This window comes from Typopeltis vanoorti, chromosome 12, assembly GCF_054136105.1.
Source record: "Typopeltis vanoorti isolate ZY-2024b chromosome 12, IOZ_Tvanoo_1.0, whole genome shotgun sequence".
Lineage (NCBI taxonomy): Eukaryota > Metazoa > Arthropoda > Arachnida > Uropygi > Thelyphonidae > Typopeltis > Typopeltis vanoorti.
This window is the reverse complement of record NC_143560.1, coordinates 101,659,089-101,679,772: the sequence shown is the minus strand read 5'-3', so window position 1 is coordinate 101,679,772 and position 20,684 is coordinate 101,659,089. Positions and strand designations below refer to the sequence as shown.

Below are 20,684 nucleotides of genomic sequence, written 5' to 3'. Positions count from 1 at the left end.
TCCTTCTTTAATGAGATGCAGTTACTCCTTCAATTTTCTGCCTATTTTTATAGTGTCTTTTTATTAGTGATTTCATATCAAATTTGTTAAAAGGAATTTAGTTAAAGAGATCCAAAATGATGTAAATTTTTTTGAAATTTGTGCAGAAGGATACAAGTGTAAGGTAGAGGTGCATACTGTGTTCTCTGTTACTCATCTACATAGATCATATGTAGGAAAGTAGCATTAAAACTATGCATCAAGAATAAGTTCATCTGCATACTTAATTTAATCGCTCTCATTTTTTGATGCATAGTTTTAATGCTACTTTCCTACATATGATCTATATAGATGAGTAACAGAGGACACAGCATGCACTTCTACCTTACACTTGTATCCTTCTGCACAAATTTCAATTCTAAATGGTGGCTTACAATTTAAGTATAAGTTACTGCTTTGTACAATGATTCCAAACTACAACATTTGTGCTGCATATAGAACATGATACAGATTACAGCACTAAAGCACCTTTCTCGTGGCATCTATTCATAAGCTTTTTTCAGATGTACATAACTTAAACTCAGATCTTTGTTATATCATCATGATTTCTTGGTTACCTGTCTGAAAATAAAAATCTTGTCCTGATGTCCTATTGCCCAAATGTAGCTTATTCTTTTCCATGTTTCTACTTCCACAAGTTTTCTCAGTTACATCAAGAAATAAACAGAGGAAAATTCCACTGTCTTTTCAAAAAAAACTGAGTACTACTATAGTTCACTCCTGTTCTATTCAATCAGAGATCCTAACAGGCCCTTAAGCACCCACGACCTTCCCAGACATTCAAAATTCAACCTGAATTATTCAGCATAGCCAATTTACAACTTTTGTGCCTGCATATTTGAACATTTATAGGTCAATTTTCATCTACCCCCCCCCTCCCGAGCTGCTAAATCGCCATGAACTTTTCTATGTGTAAAATTCTATCACTGCTCATCTCATTTAATAATTTTTCAAAGTAATTACACCAAACATTTAAAATATCAGTACTTTTTATGGTATTTTTATCATCTCTGATTCCTTCTGTTTCAAAGCTTTTTAACAACCTCCAGAACATTTTGTCATATTTATTTTCTATGCTCTTCCCAAAGCCTTGAATTTTGTTTAAGTACTTTTGCAAATAGCATTAACAAAAATTCAATTTCTTGAGAAGTAAGTCAGATGTCTTAAACTTTTCTTTGTATTCTCTAAGCATACATGCTGACTCACTTCTCAAGAAATTTTGAATGATTTTTTTTTTTTAAACAACTTCACCATGTGCTTCTTTGGGTGAATAAATGTTTCTTTTGGATTTGGCTGTTGAATCTTTAATATTTGGTTCTTATTCTTGAATTCCTTCACTTTTTTATTCAATGATATTTATGAGGGTAGTCTGAAAAGTTCTTGGCCTCGACCATTGATGGCAACACTATCGGCAAGATTTTTTTTTTCTCTAAGTTGGTAAACCTGTCATAAGCATCCATGTGAAATTGCAAGTCATTCTATCAAGTAATTTGTTTTATACAGCTGTCTGAAGCAAAATTGTGTTGTCTGTATCCCTTGAAATGGATAAAATTGAGTATTGTGCAGTTTATAAAATTCTTTGTAAAAGAAGGTTTAATGCCAAAAGAAATTCATTCGAAGTTCATAAAAGTTTATGGGCTCTTCTCCTTCATTTTCAACAATTAAGAAATGGGCTGCTGAGTATAAACATGAGCATAACCAGCCTTGAAGATGATCCACATGAAGGACGTCCAAAAAGTGTAACACCAGAAATCATTGATCAAGTGCACAATATGGTATTGGATGACTGGCGAGTCAAAGTGCATGAAATTGCTGAGACTATAGGCATTTCAAAAGAACGTGTAGGATATATTTTGCTTGAAGAATTGCAAATGAAAAAGCTTTGTGCAAGATGGATGCAATGCTTGCTTACAGCAATTCAAAAATGCACTCAAATGAAAATCTCTGAACAGTGCTGGGAGTGTTTTAACAAGAATAAAACTGATTTAGTGCATCGATTTATTACTATGGATGAGATTTGGATTCACCATTACACACCAGAATCCAAACAGCAGTCAAAACAGTAGACAGAGGCCAGTTGTTCAGCACCAAAGAAGACAAATCGGTTCCATCAGCAGGAAAGGTCATGGCATCGGTGTTTGGCGATGCTAAAGGCATTTTGTTTATTAAGTATCTTGAAAAGGATGAAACAACCGGAGAATATTATTCCGGTCTTTTAACCAGAAAAGGCCCAGTTTACAGAAGAAAAAAAAATCATCTTTCATCAGGACAATACACCTGCCTACAAATGTGTTTTGGCACCTTTGGGTGCCAAATTAAGGGATCTGCACTATGAATTGTTGGAACACCCACCCTATTCCTCGGATTTGGCTCCCTCTGACTTCTATGTCTTCCCAAAACTAAAACTCTTCCTCACTGGTCAGCATTTTTCTTCAAATCAAGAGATGATTGCAGCTGTAGAAGGGTATTTTGCTGAGAACCACTACATGGACGGGATAATGGCGAGCATCACTGGAATAAATGTATGAGTCTTAAGGAAGATTATGTTGAAAAATAAACATAATTTTGAAATTATAAATTCGTTTTTTCATTGTTAGGCTGAGAACTTTTCAGACCACCCAACTATATAGTTTGACTGCAGTTCATTTTAGAAAACTGCTTGACTGTGATTCTTTTCAAAACTTTTAAACATATTTATCTTTTCAATGTATTACTCATTTTTATTCTTTATATTTATTTTTATCCTGCTCAAAAGTAAAAAGATGACTGCTCTCTATTTCACATTCCTCTGTATATCCTTATAATCAACAAGACTTTTCATTTAGACAGGATGTTTAGAACTTTTAAACACAAAACCAAAACCATAAGAATAAAATAAATAAAATATTTATTTAGATGTTAATATTTTACTAATGTCAGTCCAGCATTTTTAGATTCACAAACAACTTATGATGTACAAGTAGCACTAACAATCAAGGCAATAGAAACAAATTTATCAAGAGTAAACTATCGAAGTCTTATAAGCAGTGGTGTGTGTTGGGACCAGCTTACGCGAGCTGGTTGTTACATTTTTTCAAATTTAGCGAGCCGATTGTTAATGTTTTTATGTCGGGCGAGGCGGCTATTAAAATTCTTTATGAAAGGATAGATGATGAATGATAGTATATACTTTTTCTTGTAAATATTTTGAAACTGTATAATAAACACATATTATTATTATCATCAAAACTAAATGCATAAAGGAGAATTCACAAAACACAAACTCAATTTATGAACAGGAATTGGAAACGATTTTATTTACTAAACAATGTCTGTATTCATTAAAACACAAACACGTTATCAAAACTCCTGTACTGGGCATTTGAATAAACAATAATGCCTTATTTTTCGGCGAATTTTGAAGAACTTGCAACATTGTTGCACTATTGATAAATATAAAAATTTGTCGTGACGGCTACAGTCTCTGGTCATTTGATCGACTACTCACATTGTATAGTTGTGCCAGTTATAAACGAGTGGTAATATTAGTGTTACATTTTTTTATTTTGTTCAGAATTTCATTTGATAATACATAATAATAATAATCGTTGTAGGTAAAATAGGAAAATTTTCTTTATATGTTTTTATTTCGGTTTTTTTTGTTTATAATTAAAATAATTTTAATCAGAATTAGTTTTGGGGTCAAAAAAGCAGATAGCCATTAGTTGAAAAAATGAAATAGAAATAAGCAACAATAAATCTTCTTGTTTTTTAATAAATGTATGTAAGAACAAAATAATGCCTTTCCATTAGAAAAATGTTAAGACAATTTTTGTTTCCAGCCCTTGCTATCCAAAATGTCGAAGAGGCAAAGCGATTTACAAAACTTCTGAAACATTTAAAAGGACAAAATTTGAATAAGCAGAAACAAAGACATCTGAAGATATAATAGAACTTTGTGAAGAATCAAATTCTTCAAATATTGTAGAAGATTCGATCTGTGACGATAATGAAAATTCCTTATTTGGAGAAAAATCTAATCCTTCTCTTCTGGATAGTTGGTGTGAAAAACAACTAATAACTTTTTTAGAACAGTATAAATGGCTTGATATAAAGGAAAGAAAATTGGGATGCAAAGATTGTTTCAAAGTTGGAAATTTAGGACATTTAGAAGTATCTGCAGAGAAACATGTGCATGTATCAAAAGAATGGAGTAAGTATTTGATTGTCTCAAATGGAAACAATAAATGTTCTAGACAGGCTTCTTTGAGAAAAAAAATTCAAGAACATAATTTGTCAAAATCACAGTCTTGTACAGGATTTTTTAAGGAAATCAGCCAATAATGCTATACCAAATTTAATAGAAAAAATAAATTCTAAACTGACTGAAAATACTGTGAAAATATTTAACACTGTGTATAGTTTAATAAAACGAAATAGACTCTTAGCTGATATTGAAGGGGCATTAGAATTGCAAACAAAAAACAGTGTTGACATAGAAAATTGTTTACATACGCGATATAGTGATACAAATATTGCAGCGCATATTGCAAATGAAATTAGAATAAAAATATTTAAAAATGTTATCAACGAGAATTCGAAAATTTGCATTATAATTGATGAAGCGTCCACAATTTCGAAAAGAAGTACTTTAGTAATCTATTTACGATGTAGTGTACCATCCATCTCCAATCCAGTTATGTTGTTTGTTGCATTGAAAGAATTGATATCTACAACTGCAGAAAATATTTTAAATATTTTAATGTCCACATTGAATCAATTTGGTTTTGATTATGAATAACAAGCAAATTTAATAGCTTTTTGTTCTGACGGTGCCAGTACAATGCTAGGGAGGAAGCCTGGAGTGGCTACCAAATTAATGGAAAAATTTCCAAAAATAATTGTTTGGCATTGTTTAAATTATAGGCTTCAGCTACCACTTGACGATTCAATTACTGATATAAAACAAACAAATCATTTTAAAATATTTTTAGATAAAATTTATTCAATTTCTCACTAATCAAATAAAAATCAAATAGAACTTGCAGCTATAGCAAAAGAACTCGATATAGAGATTATTAAAATTGGGCGAGTTCTCGGGCTGTGATGGGCCACATGTAGTTTGTGATCCACTAAAGCAGAATGGTGAGCATATCCTGCTTTGTATCAGCATTTTGCTCAGTCTGCAGTTTATACCGGTGGCAAAAAGATTAACAAATATAATTTTTTTTAAGATCTGACTCTAATGATAAATATTCTCGAAGATTTTTTTTTTTTTTTTTTTTATGCCGAGCCCATACATGGGAGGTTGATTGGTCAACCTATAGTACATTAGTACCGTGTATGGCTAGTGGGTTGGGAAAGGAGGAATTTATTTACATTTGATTTGAATGATTTTAAAGCAGGTGGGAGACTGTTCCACAGTGCAGCAGTTGCAGGGATGAAGGAAGAGGAAAAGAAACTTGTTCTGTTTCTTTCTAGGCGTACTGTGAAGGGATGTTGTGCAGCAGCTGCACATGTTCCAGTGGGCTTAGTACAGAGCAGAGGAATTATTAATGTTATTTCAGATAAGCATTTCCCATGGAAATATTTGTAGAATATACATACTGCAGAGACCACATGTCTGTGGGAAAGTGGGGGGAAAGAGTTGGTAAGGGATGGATCATTGATAAGTCTAATTGCTCTCCTCTGTATTTAGTTGAGCATTTTGAGAGCACTTTCAGGGACCCCACCCCATATGTGGGAGCAGTATTCAATAGCTGGGCAGATTTGTGATTTGTATAATGTTAATAGCTGTTCAGGGGGTGAAGTAACGTCTTGAGCAAAAAAGAAATCCTAGTTTTTTTGAGGCTGAGGATGCAATGGTTGTGATATGTTTATGCCAGGAGAGTTTGATGTGAGGGTGATTCCAAGAAGCAAGTTCTAAAACTGTCTGGAAATTTGGGTATCGTCAAAAAGGATACTGGGAAAAAATGGTTCTTTTCAATGGGAAATAGTACAGAACTGGGTTTTATTGGCGTTGAAATTTATGAGGTTATCCGAACCCCATTGTAGGATGGCTTGGAGATCGGAGTTGAGTGTGGTGGTCTGTAGGTTGAGGTGAGTTGTGAAGGGTAAGGCTGATCCAATGCAAGTGAGGAGTGTAGTGTGCTGTCATCTGCAAAACTGTGTATTGGGTTGGAAGTCAATTGCAGTAGGTCATTGATATATAGCAGGAAGAGGGTTGGTGAGAGGACAGAGAGTGGTGAATGGATAGGGAGCCGTCCACCATCACACACAGTGTGCGTCCAGACAGAAAGCTGGCAATCCGACTACAGAAGTCCTGGGTCAGACCGAATGATGGTAGTTTGCCTAGTAGGCCTTTGTGCCAGATCTAGTCAAAGGCTTTGGAGATATCTAGTGCAACTACTTGAGATTCACCAAACCTCTCCATAGCATTTGTCCAGAGATGGGTGACGTATGTGAGTAGATCTCCTGTTGATCAGCAGTGGCAGAATCCATACTGGCACTGCTGATCAACAGGAGATCTACTCACATACGGAGTTGGGAATTGATGATTTTTTCCATTACTTTTGACAGTACTGAAGTAAGCGAGATAGGGCAGTAATTGGATGGCAGTGACTTGTCATCCTTCTTGGGAATGGGCTGAATATAGGCCAATTTCCAGTTTGTGGGATAGATTCCAGTAGAGTAAGAGAATATATATATATAGGTGACATAGGATAGGGATCAGTTCTGGAACACAAACTTTCAGAACAATTGGGGGAATACCATCAGGGCCAGGAGACGTTTTTGTGTCTAATTTGTCCAGTATTTTTCTGAACTCATTCTGGCAAAAGGATATAGGGGTGATTGTAACTTGGGTGTCTGGAATGGTTGGGGTACATTTACCATCGTCAGTTATGTATGCATTTGAAGCAAGTATGAAGCCAGAAGATTGGCTTTTTCTGTGGGTGATAATGCAGTAGAGCCATCTGGGTATGATAGGGGGCGAGAATAGCGTTGGACAGAAGTTACGGTCAATTGCTTTGGCGAGAGACCAAAAGGCTCTGCTGCTGTTTGGACAGGCTGCTAATTTCCTGCTTTTTGCTCTTTCGAACTCCGTTGTGGAAGCGTTGGTTGTTTTTTTGCATCTATTATGAGCTTTGGTATAAGCTTTGAAGGAGAATGAGGTTCTTGATTTCAGCCAGTTGTGGTATGTCTGGTGTTTCATCTCTACAGCCTTGGCACATCTTTTGGAGAACCAGGGTTTCATTAGGGGAATGGCAGTTCAGAGTGCTGTGTGGAATGTATGTATTCATGCCAGTGAGGATTGCTTTGGTAATAAGCTCGATGCATATATTTGGGCTGGAAGGCTGGAAGCAATAGTTCAACCATGGGAATGCGGCATAGAAGTTGTGGAGGCTGTCCCACTTGCACTGTTATGGTGCCAAACTACTCTTGTATGGGGGTTTCTGTGTAAACGTTGTTGCATGGGGGGAGGAGATGAGCACTAGGTTGTGGTCAGAATTGCCCAGGGGCTCACTACTTTCACTGTGTATTTGGAGAGGTCATTGGTGAGGAAGAGATATAGGGTGTTTGGGGAGTGGTTTGGGTTATCTGGTATTCTGGTTGGCATCTGGACAAGTTGTGTAAGGTCATTAGTGATGGCAAATGTTTCAGCATCTCTGCCTGATAAGATCTGTATAACTGGAGGAGGAAAGCCAGCTAGTGTTGTGGACATTAAAATCTCCTAGGAGGATGATTTCACTGTTGGGAAAGTGGGATTGAAGAAAGTCAATTTTTAGGGAGAGGAAATTAAAGAGCTCAGGGTGGTTGGTTGTGTTGGGGGAGCAATAGCAGCAGATGAATTGGACTAAGTGGGGAAGGGATATTTTCAACCAAAGAAGGTCAAAGTTGGGTGATCTCTGGCAAGGTATGTCAGAGCAGATGTATGCGCAGACACCACCCTTAGGACGAAAGTTGTTAAAGCGTGAGTAGTTTAAAAGGTTGAGATAAGTGGTGCTGGTTGGGGGGGGGGATGAGATTTGAGTTTCTGCCAGGAAGAGTAGGTGGGGTTTGGTGGACTCTAGGTGATAGTGGGCATTATTCAGGTTGGAGTTTAGGCCACGGATGTTGGTGAAGTGGATGTGTAGGGTTTTGCGAGTCATATGTTAGACTGCGTGGGTCTTGCACATTTCCTATGTGGTGCTTGCATGCTGGTCTCCATGGTGGCTGCTAGTGGCATCACTTGGTTTTTTCACCAGTTTATCTTGTCTGTAGTCGTTGGTCCAACTGTTGTCACCATTTTGACGTTTTTCTTTGAGTTGTCTTCGAAGCTGGCGTCTTTGTTCCCTTTGTGCAAATGATAAGTCTGGTTGTGCAAGTATGCGCAATTGGGGACAGAACTTGTTGTTGATCGCTGTTATTATTTTTGATGTGCTTGTCGTAAGTCACTTTTACTAGGTGCAGAAAGTTCGTTCCGTCCTTCCTTTTATTTACAGGCCCGAAACGATAGCACCTGACGATATTCTTAGTATCGATGTTGCATTCTTCGGCTAGTTTGCTGGTTTTCAATTTGTTGAAGCATACGGTTTGCTGCGTACGGTAGGCATCGTGAGCGCTTACACATAGCTGATTTAGAATTCGAAGGATAGCTTATTTAATACACTATAAGTGCTTACAGGTTGTATTGGAGTATTCCGCTGCTCAGCACCTGCTGTTAAGGTTTCTGTTTGATGGTTAATTTCGATGAAAAAACACACAATAATGGCAAACTGGGGGAGCACAATTTTGGAGTAGCTTATTCACTGACACCACTTTCAATCGGCCTTCAATCCCCAAAAAACAAATTTAACCAAAGCTCAAGCGTTAATAAAGCGTACAATACATGCTTTTGAACTTCTTAAAAACAATCACGGAAAGCATGAGCAACAAATTAATAGGTTAATGGAATCTGACAAATATAACGACATTCCATTTTATGACAACACAAAAATAATGTCACTCACCAAAGAAAAATTGCTTGACAAAATTACTTATTTTATGAATTTGCGACTTACAGCGAAGCTAATAAAGATATCTTAGAACTATCCGATTTACTAGATGAATCTACATGGCCCTATGAAAAATTAACTTCACCTTAGATGGAAGGTGAAAGAAAATTAGATCAATTAACTGAAGTTTTGAAATACCCGATAAATAAAAATAATTTTCGAGATTTTGTGGATGACAACATAAAGGGAAAAACTGAATTAGTGCCTACAACAATTAAAACAGCTAGAAAAATAATTAACACTATAGCAGGCAGTAGTGCAGAAGTTGAAAGAGGTTTTGTTTAATGAACGTGATATGGTCAAAACTTAGAAACAGTTTAACATATTTCTGATTTTATGACGATTAATTTACTGGGCAAAGAATTAAAAGAATGGGATGCTACATCTTTTGTAAATTTGTAGATAAATAAAAATCAGAGATTGGCCAGATACAAGGGTATACGACAGAAAAAGGAGAAAAATTTTAATGAAAATCAAATTTCTGTTTGGAAATTATTATAAAAATTTTGGAAAATTATTTTTCAATAAAAATAAATATTAATTATTGTTTAGTTTTGTTATTATCACAATTTCTTTCATGAAAGGATTTGAAAACATTCACTATGTATCCGTCCACAGACTGACGCAAAATATTTGTTAATTAAATACCTTTAAATTTTCATTGTAATTTGCCGTCAGTGTAATTTCTCATGAATATTGCCCTGGTCTACAAGAGGCTCACAGATAAGTATGTGAAAAAAACTAAAAACATGATGGCAAAATATTCTACGCCGGCTTGTCCCTCTTTCCCCACACTTTTTCCCTGGTCACACCAGCCCCGGTTCTATACTTTGCATGGCCCTGTGCGAAATAGAATAGCAATGCCCCTCAAAGATAAAAAAAAAAATAATTAGTTTAGGGCATCACTTGCTTTGCCAGCACTGGGCCCTCTACCTCCGAACAGTTCGCACCAGCCTTGGGTCACATAAAGCGAGCCGGTTGTTAAAAATTTACCAACACACCCCTGCTTATAAGTCATTTTAAGATAAACTCTAACCTAATGGCTGTAACTTCTTTTCATCCAACATTAGAAAGCTTAAAAAAATGACTAAAGTTCTTTAGTCCACTACAATTTGAAATGTTTTTGGCATTAGTTGAATGTTAGTGTTGCAAGCTGTTTCTGCTCTGAAAATGCTGGTTTGAAATCCAGAGAAACATCAACTTAATAAATATCTTAATTTTGTTCTTATGGTGTAGCGTTTAATACTGATTAAACTAAGATGAATGAAAGACTTTTCATGTGTGTTCTCTTCATGTAAATTCATGCACACGTATACTGGAACATGATTTTAATAAATGTTAATAACTAGCTCATGTGTGTGCTGAAAAGAATCCATAACAGATACTCATTACTGTTATTAGCATTGTGCTTCACACCAAATTTTACCAGTACATACGTCTAGTATTCATTATTTACTCTGCTGTTTAGATTTACAACAAGAACTTCTCCATAAAGAAGTCAAAATTACTTGACTTCTTTACTACTAGAAGCTTGTGTGGAGCAGTGGCACAAATAAGTCTTATTATTCAATTTCCCATTTTGAAATTTGTCCACATCACTACTTTAAATTGCTTACCACAGAAGTTGAGCTTTGTGTGTATTGATTATAGCTACTCCTTCCTTTCCGTAATGCCTGCATATAATAACATCGTATATCTCACCTGTTTTTTGTCTTTATAACAGTGACACCAATTATGAAAAAATTATATTTAGTAATTCTTCTGCTTGTTCCACCTCATTTCTATTGTATTTAATATTAATGGTACTTTCAATTCTTGATGAGTACTAGACTCCTGGAGGTCTCTGATAATAAGACGAATGTTCACATTCACCAATCACCTGGTTTTCCTGACAAAAACAGTATGAGACTAATCAGGAGACTTCTAGCCAGTATGACATGATAATGCTGAACTATTATCTTTGTTTGTAATTTTAGCCAATACAGAATACACTTTGATCCGTTATGTCCCAAATTGCCATTCCATTCCTGTTCATGCAGTATCCAGCAAAAACTAATAGCATGCCACACCAGGAGAAGATGGCTTGGGTCAGATTGCTTCCATCTCAGTATCCAATACTTGATAAATGGGATGAAGAATATATTTGGATACTAAAGTGGTACCAATGTAATGAGTTATTTTAATGTTCTGTGTTTATATTTTATTAGTTTCTCTGTAACATCCTAATCAGGCTTTGTTTTGGAAGAACCTTAGGTTCCTGTTAATAATCTGACATAACATGTTACTCACATTATAAAAACAAATGTGGTACACATTAATAAAGAATGCGTCTTCACCATCTAACTAATATATTCTGTAGAAAGAAATATCATTCCAATACTGTCAAAGATGAGCTAACTCAATTTTTAAATGCAGTTGAAAGTTAAAAATTACTATTTTTTCCTTGTTGCTTTGGCAGGATTGAAATACAGGACTTTCCAACTAAAGGGATACATGCTGTTGTTCTGAATGGATCACAGAAGCTTCTCTAGGAATGCCATAAAATGTCACCATGGTTCTTTACCATAAAACTGAATACATTTCAAAGCAAACACTGAAACATTGACACAAGAAGATGATAAAATTTTATAAAATCAGATATTTTCATCTAAATGCTAAACTCATGCGCTACTGTAGTATATTAGATAGTGCGATGCGATTTAAAAATAATAACATTATCCCAAATTTTAGGTAAAAAAAGTCATTATGGTTCAAAATTGGGCAACGTATTAGGCTTTCTCTTTCAACAAATGCTCAAATACGAAACAGCAATGGTGAAATAAACAAGCTCTAGACAGAGAGATTCTATGGTCAGTGTCAATTCCATGCTTTACTAAATTAGACTTCTCTGACTTATTATATGAAATATGGAATTGCTGTTCCTGTAGTCTTTTCTTAGTAGAACATCCTGTTTGCCCAAATTAAGATAGATGGCAATCACAAGAACTTAGTGGACACCTGTTATGGATAGAGAAAATAGTTTATTCTTGGTGGAAGGTAACCAAGACAAGAGTTTGTTGACAGGAAAAAATGTGGGGATGGCAAATACATTTCTTTTATGTTAATCCCATACACAAAAGGTGGTTATCAACACATAGTACATTTAGTGCCATAGGCAAGTTAGAATCCAGAAATCCTATTCTACAGACCAAACATGGGGCTTTTTTTTAACCACTTCAGGCTTCTAAATAAGTGGATGGATCATGGTCTCAAACTGAAAATCATCTACTACTTAACAAGTTATTCAATTATAAGATTACTCACTTAAATAAATGTATACAGTAGTAAACAAATGAATCCAAACAAGCCAAATTTTCATCAAGTTTTTGGTTTGGTTTTTGTTTCAGTTCACAATAGTTTTGGTTTATTATTTTGGTTTTAGTTCACTATTTTGGTTGAGTGTTGCATGTTTTAACTGTCTGTTGTGCAGTTTTAATAGTGTAAACAAGTTAACATTGATAGTGTTTTATTCATATTGTGTAGCTATCAAATGGATATAAGTTGTCAATGAGTGTAGTGTTGGCTTGGGTACTGTTAATGCAATTTTAAAGAGGTTTAAGAAGACAGGTACCTTTTTTCCTGACAGAAAAGGAAAATGTGGAAGAAAAAGGAAACTACACATACTCAACATCTTTTACTAGATCGGAAATGCAAAATGAATTCAAGATTGTCTGCTGTAGACTTAAATAGCAACTTGGCAGCTAGTGAGTGAGATTAATGTCTCTGACATGACAGTCTGTCAAAAATTGTTGGAGGCAGGGAGGACTGCACACAGACCAAAAAAGAAGCAGCTATTGTTGAAGGCTATGCAGAAAAAGAGGCTCCAGTGTGCAAAAGTGTACAAAGATTAGACTGCTGAGAAGTGGAAGAAGGTCATATTCCTTCTCATCTTGCAATGGGATTTTGCACCATGCCACACTTCAAAAAAAGCGAAACAGTTCCTCAAAAATCACAACATCCAATTGCTTCAGTGGCCAGGTAACTCTTTTGACATTAACCCAATAGAAAATTCGTGGGACACAGTGAAAAAGAGAAGTACGATACAAAGGATAGCGTGACACAATCCATTCTAAAAGCATGATTTTGAGATGTAGAAATAAGAAAAATGTTCTACGTTGGTAGAGTCCATGCCTAAGGGAATTAATGAACTTATTAGGAACGGAGGAGCACATAAATTATTAGGTCAAGTTGGAGTTTAATTTTGTACTTATTTTCTTGCAAAATTAAATTTTTTCTTTAAAATGTGAGGGTTCAGATCAATTTGTTAGCTACTGTATATACAACTTAGCGAAACAACTTACTAAACTACACTTATTGCACAAATGTGAAAATATTTATATTGCATTACTGTCTTACCTGAGAGTGATGAACTGTTTCTAAATTACCATAGTCCACAAACATTAATTCTAGTTTACTTGGTGATGGTCGACCTATAACTTCAGCTCGATACCACTGTTCATCTTCATTATACTTGGCAACACATGCAATTCCAGGAACTGGATTTGCTAGTCTCTGCTTTTCTTCCATACATGTAGAATAATGAGCAGAAAGGGATTCCATCAAGTCATTTAACTGTGTTTCACTGGTCTGGAGTTGACACCAAAAGGTTGATGGATTTTCCACATATGATACAAAAACATCTATGATATCACCTACATTACCTACATTTCCATGTTTACATATTTTTGGTGTCTGTTTATCAGTGACAGACAAGGAAGAGAAATGTTCCATGATTCCTTTGCTACCTGATGATAAGCCAGAACCTTGATGGCTACTGGGAAGCACAACTCTATCAACAATCATCTCTTGAGCAATATTCTTACCATCTCTTTCAAAATCAACAAGAAAACAATTGTCATGTTGTGCTAAAAACATGCAATATGTTTTTCCTGAAAAATATTTCTGGACTGTTCTTTCTGAAATGGATGGCCATATTCCATCTTCAGACAATGGCTTAATCCCTCTAATTTTACACTTGATTGCCGATGCTGGATGATTGGTGAATTCTTGCTGAATGTACTTCACTCGTTTACGGGCAACTTCTTCAGAATTACCATAATCAATATAAAACACTCCTACATGATTTCCATTCACATAAAGCACCTGAGCTCTATACCAAGCATTATCTTCAGTAAATTGAGCAATGCATGTCATGTGAGGTTGGGGCCTGTCAATAACACAGTCCATCTCTTGCATATTTCCATAAATCTCTTGAATTTCACACATCATGCTCTTAAACTGGTTTTCATTAGCTACCAACTGGCAATAAAATTCTCGAAGATTTAATACCCAAGTGACACTGACTTCTTCAGTCGCACCATTAGTAATCACTGGATCTGTAAACGAGGCAGTTAAAATAGTAAAAGAGGATCTTAGAAGTGGCTTCTGAATGCTGGCCAAACGTCCATATCCCATGTCTACAAATTCTTTATTTAGAATATCCTTTTGCAATATATCAACATTAGTTAAGCTTACTAAATATGCTCCACCATCTTGCTGTTGAATAAATCGACCTATTAAGCAACGGTCCTTTGCCATTTCTTTAAATTTTAATATATCCTCACTACTCCAAGAATTTCCTTGGGGCAATACATTGAACAAACCACATTTCAGTGCTTGAGCTGGAAGTTTCAAATATTCATTTTTCAAACCTTTTACCTGTGTTAAAGAAACCTTTTCAGTATTCCCATAATCAACAAACTGAACTTCAACTCTGGAATTTTCAACAGCAAGTATTCTTGCACGATACCAAGAATTATCTTCCGAAAAGACAGCACAACAGGGTAACCCAGGTTCAACATTTCTTAAAACCAATTCATCAGGTTTCAAACAGGAATAAGTATTACCAAGATCTTCTACTAATTTTAACAGTTCAGAACTATTTTCTAGTAAACTGCAATAAAATTCGCTAGGGCTGATTATGTGGCTCATACTGATATCTCGACAGGCACCACTAGGAACAATTAAAGGCTGATAATCAGAATGTAGATCACTTATCTCATCAACTTGGATCAACTTATTTTCAATCTGTACTTTACTCTTTGGACCAAATAATAACTCTTCCGTAATTTTAATAACTTTCTTATTGGAATAACTTGTTTGGGATTCTCCTGCACATCTAGAGTCAGAACTACTTTGTTCTAAATTAGCTCTGTGATTGTCCCACATTTCAGAAGATGGTGAACTATCACCTTTCAATTTGTTTTTGTTTCCACTAGGAAATTCTTGTCTAATTCTTCCTGTACATCTTAAGTCATAACTACTTTGTTCTGAATTAGTTCTCTGATTGTCCCACATTTCAGAAGAGGGCGAACTATCATCTTTCAGTTTGTTTTTGTTTCCACTAGGAAATTCTTGTCTAATTCTGCTGGCTTTCCAAGAATTATTACACTCATCCACAGATATATTTTCTAAAGAGTCAGAACAATGTGATTTCTTGGATGCAAAAGAGGATTTAGTAAAAATATTGTCATTTGTCTTGGTAAGAGACGGTTGAGCTGAAGCAGTGGTTGTAATAATCTTCTTATGTTGGAATATTTTATTTACAGAGTTACCTAAGTGATCCAAGAGCTCAACTTCATACAGACCACTGGGACTAATAGCTATAAAAATAAAGAAACATAAATATCAGGTAATTCTTTTGGATAGTGATAAATGACAAACACAAATCAAAAATCACAGAATAGTCCTATAAAATACTGGTGTCTAAAACACTATCAAAAGTTTCTGCTAATAAAAAAAAAACTTGGAATGAAAATATGGTCTAAGAAATTCATTAAATAATTTCTATCATGTATGCTTGCTAATACGAAAACTATATCTGGATTTAAAAAATTCTGAATTTACACAATTTCAATAAGATCCAGAATAATAATTTAGTATGCTCAAAACAAACAGGTTGTTATGGTGATTTTTTTTTTTTTTATATTTCATAGTTTTTGTACCACACAACAACAGTAAACTTTAAAAGTAACCATTCCAACTAAAATCACATACACATTCACATGAATATAATAATTTAATTTCTGCAAATATTTCAACTAGAAACTAACTAGTCATCATCAGTGTACTCGGAATTGTCCTTGGTCCATTGTCGTTCAAATCTGGAAGGATTTGAGGACATACAGCTGTTTGCTGATGATGGAAAGATAAGAAGGTTAATATGCAGTACTAGCAGAATGATTTGAATAGGCTGAAATTGTGGGCAAGTGAAAATGATATCAATTCAATGTTAGTAAATGCAAAGTCGCTGACATCATTCTTCACCACAAGCGATTAAATGGAAATGGGCTGGACATCTATCCAGAAGAGAAGATGAGCGATGGACCACCACACTAACGAACTAGATTCCAAAAGAAGGGAAACAAGGCCGAGGACATCCTAAAAGAAGGTGGAGTGATGAATTGTCAAATTCTGTTGGGAAAAACTGATCAACCATTGCCAAGAACAGAGAAAGGTGGCTGGAGGTGGCCTTTGTCCAGCAGTGGACAGAAAATGGCTGAAAAGAAGAAGAAGAAATGGAAAGTCATGCCCTTTGGTGTGATGAGATATCCATTGTCATTATATTGGTGGGATTATGCTAGAAGAAACAGATCAGGCAAGGGATCTCAGAGTTTTACTAGATAGGATGTTGAAGTTTTCAAGGGCTACAGCAAAGATTTGCAAATACTACTCAGGGGATAATGAAATGCTGAAAAGAACCTTGATAGATTGCATATAAAGATAAGTAATTTGGCCTCTTAACAAGGCCCTGATAAGATCTCGCTTCGATTATTGTGCAGGTCTGGCCTCCTAGTTTACATGGGTATTCTGATAGAGTGGAAAGAGTGCAAAGGTGTGTTAAAAATGATATCAGGATTGCATAATTGGAAATTGGTTGAGAATTTGCAGACTGCAGATGCTAGCAAACAGGAGGAGGAGTGCTATGATGTACAAACTTCTGAAAGGGTGATACAGGATACCAGTAAATGGAATTTTTCATTACATGGAGGGTGGAGAAAGGACAAGAGGGCATCTTTGGAAGTTGAAAATGAATATTGTGAAGGGAGGGTTGAGAGCCAGATTTTTCTCACAGAGCGATGAATCCCTGACTCCCAGGAGGTTCTCTTAATAACAATATTTTTGAAATATATATTGGTATATATAGCAAAATATGCTATACATGGGGTATTTAAGGGTCAAAGCTGTATAACTGAGATGAGACTTCCACATAGCCTCTAAAGGAAAGTGGAGAACCGATCAGATCTCTGACCTAATGTCCAATCCTCACCTTCTCGGTGCACCATATTAGGTATCTACCTGGATACTGAACAAACAAGGATGGGCAGGCAATTTGTATTCTTATTGGCTTAAAGCAAAAAAAAAAAAAAAAAAATGATGGTACAACATGACAGAATTTCATGCAGGTTGAGGCATCTCCCGGTTAAACAAGATCCCTGTTGTTTTCGCCAAGGAATCAGGGCAAAACAGAAAAAGTCAGCTACTGGAACAAATCCAAAAACCCACCCCAACTCAGCATCACCAGAGTTCAAGATCAGTACTATCGACATAAGAAGAAGCCTGAATGGGCAAAGAAATGGAGCTAACTGAGGAATTGGATAAGTACCTGATCGACATAATAGGGGTGACTGAAACAAAAAAGGAAAAACAGGTGAGATCTTTCTGAGCAATAAATACAAAATGTTATATTCAGGCAATGACAATCAAGGAAAAGAAGGAGTAGCCATAGTATTCAAAACTAAATACGAGGCTAATCTTCTTGAATGGCAGGCAGTCTCAAGTAGAGTGATCTGGGCAAATATCAGAATGGGGAACTGGACAATAAGACTTATTTGTGCCTATGGTCCCAATGAAGGTTCTACTAAGGTAGAAATAGAGGAATTTTTTGAGGCTTTAGAGAAAGCAACTGACACAATGAAAAAGGAAAAGTTGGTCCTTGTTGGGGATCTAAATAGCAGAATAGGAAAGAAATGATTGTCAGACATACAAAAATATATTGGGGAAATTTGGAGAAAAGAGCAAAGCTAATAATAATGGCATTTACTGTTGGATTTCTGCTCAGGACATGGACTGGTTATTACTAACACAATGTTCCATCATAAAAATGTGCAGAAATTCACATGGAGAGAAGAGGGAAGGAATAATAAAAGTCTCATTGACTATGTTATTGTTGATAGTGATGTTTTCTCCCTATTGAAGGCCACCAGAGTGTACAGAAGGATTTGAAATTGGAAGTGATCACCATTTAGTCTTCAGTAGGATAAAATTGAATTTCATAATGAAGTGAACTGTAGACTAAAATACACAAAGATTATTGAAGGAAAAATGAAAGAGTTTGAGAACAGGAACCAAACCTTGGAGATTCAGTGGCAAGGCCTGAAGAAAACACTGAATGACTCAGCCAGAGAGGCATGTGGTGAAGTTTTCTGTCATCATCATCAAATTCCTGCCATGTACCCTCAAGGGGTGTACAGGATATGACAGTACTACATGAAAAATTTACATCATTACTAACTTCCTATCTAGAATTTTCCTCCAAATCAGTCTGTTACTTCTCAAGACCCCAACATTATCAGATCTTATATTTCTATCGTCTAACGCACTTTGTACCGTATCAATCCACCTATATCTTGGTCTTCCTCTGGGTCGTTTTCCTGCCAACCTGGCAGAGAACACTTGTTTTGCTAATCTTTCCTCTCCCATTCTATTTAAGTGACCATACCACCTGAGATTAGCTCTGCTAACACATTCCTAGATGCTGACAATGTCAAGTTCTTTCCTAATATCCTCATTTTTAATATGATATTGCCATTGATGCCATCTGTTCACGCCTCTAATCTTTCTCAGGACTCTCATATCTGCAATCTCTAGTCTTTGGTCAAGTGTTTTACTTCTGACCCAGCTCTCAGATCCATAAATAGAAGTTTTCTGTAAGGACAGAAAATCAGAACTACATGGTGGACACAAGAAGTTAAAGAGGCAGTGAAAGAAAAGAAGAAAGCATATCAAAAATTCCTGGAAATAAGTCAGCTTGTGCTCTTAGAGAATACAGAGACAAATGTAAGAAAGCCTAAACACTGTGTAAAATTAGCTAAACAGAAGGCATGGGAGGACTTTGGCAAGAATATAGAAAATAAATATCAAGAAGGTGGTAAGATATTCCGGAGGTTGTTGAAGAAGCTTAGAAATGGAGGAAAGAGTGCTGTAAAAGGAGTTAGAGATGATAAAGGTGACATGAAAACAGGAGAAAAAGATATCCTTGAAGTATGGAGTAATTACTTCGAAAAATTGCTAAATGAAACAAGCAGTGATAGCACAGTGGTAAAAAACACTCAACAGGCATACAGTCAGGAATACATATCCATACTTGAAGTAGAAAAAGCCATCAAAGGCCTGAAATGTAGAAAGGTAGCAGGAGTAGATGATATTCAACCGGAAATGCTCAAGTATGGAGGTATTATAGTAATGAAGTCTTACAAAGGCTTCACTGCATACACTAGTGGCCAAAATTGTGGAAAGCTTTTGGAAAAAGTGTATTTTTGAGGTTTGATGGTTCATAACACCACTTTTGTTTGGTTTAATACCATAGAATTATATATCAATGGAAAGATAATTTAACCAAGATTGTAATGCAACAAAGTTTGTTCAATTATATGTATTCTATGAAAAGTAATAGCCAAATAACCAGAAAGAAAGAAGCACTACTTGCTTAGGTTGATATGAAGTAGTTTTCCTTCATTTGAATGTAGCCAATGAGCATTAGTGGTTAGAGAGCCAATCAGGTGTCTTGTTTTGGGAAGGAGCCAATAAGGTCACAGTAGGATTCAGCTATTGATGTCATGTATTGGAGCTGAGAGGAGGACATTTGTCTGTGTGTCATGTGATTGCTATCAAGTTGGTTGGGTTTTTTTGTGTTCTTTCATTTAGTGAGCTTTAAAATGTAATAAAATTAAAGAAATCACACAAAGAGTTGACTGGTCACCCAGAAAGCGATGTAAAATAGTACTATTAAGTGAACAAGGCTACAATTATGAAGAAATTAGAAGAAAAATTGGTGGAAACTTAACCAAAGGTGGCATTTCTAAATTTTTGAAGAGGTATAAGGAGACTCAGTCACTAGAAAACTAGACTGGTAAAGGCAGGAAAAGATGCACAACAGCAAAGGAATGATAGAATTGAGAGACTGTGCCTACTTGACAGAAGAAAATCATCTGGGTGCATACAAGATGAAATGGCGCAATACAATGTGCAGTTGAGTGCAAGGACTGTTCGGTGCAAACTGCAGGAATTTGGTCTAAATGCTAGAATTCCATGAAAAAACCATTTTTATCTCTCAAACAAAGGCTGAAACGATTAAACTGGGCTAAAACCAGTGTTAACTGGACAGTGGAACAATGGGACAGTGTTATTTGGAGTGATGAGACCAAAATCTTCCTGTTTGGTAGTGATGACATAAAATACGTAAGGAGAAAAATCAGAGAAGATTTGCATCCTGATCGCATTACACCTACCTTGAAACACCCACTTAGTGTTATCTGGGGATGTATGACATCAAAAGGTGTGGGCAGAATTTGTGTGATTAATGGGAATATA

General features: G+C 35.7%; 1 protein-coding gene across 1 annotated transcript in view; it reads right to left on the bottom strand.

The window, feature by feature from the left end:
* Positions 1–20,684, bottom strand: part of LOC150101078 (uncharacterized) — a 169,952-nt gene that overhangs the window by 81,527 nt on the left and 67,741 nt on the right. Inside the window, exon 4 of the mRNA XM_090402159.1 lies at positions 13,449–15,694. Coding sequence (XP_090258285.1) covers positions 13,449–15,694 — 2,246 coding nt within the window. The remainder of the gene's footprint in view (positions 1–13,448; positions 15,695–20,684) is intronic.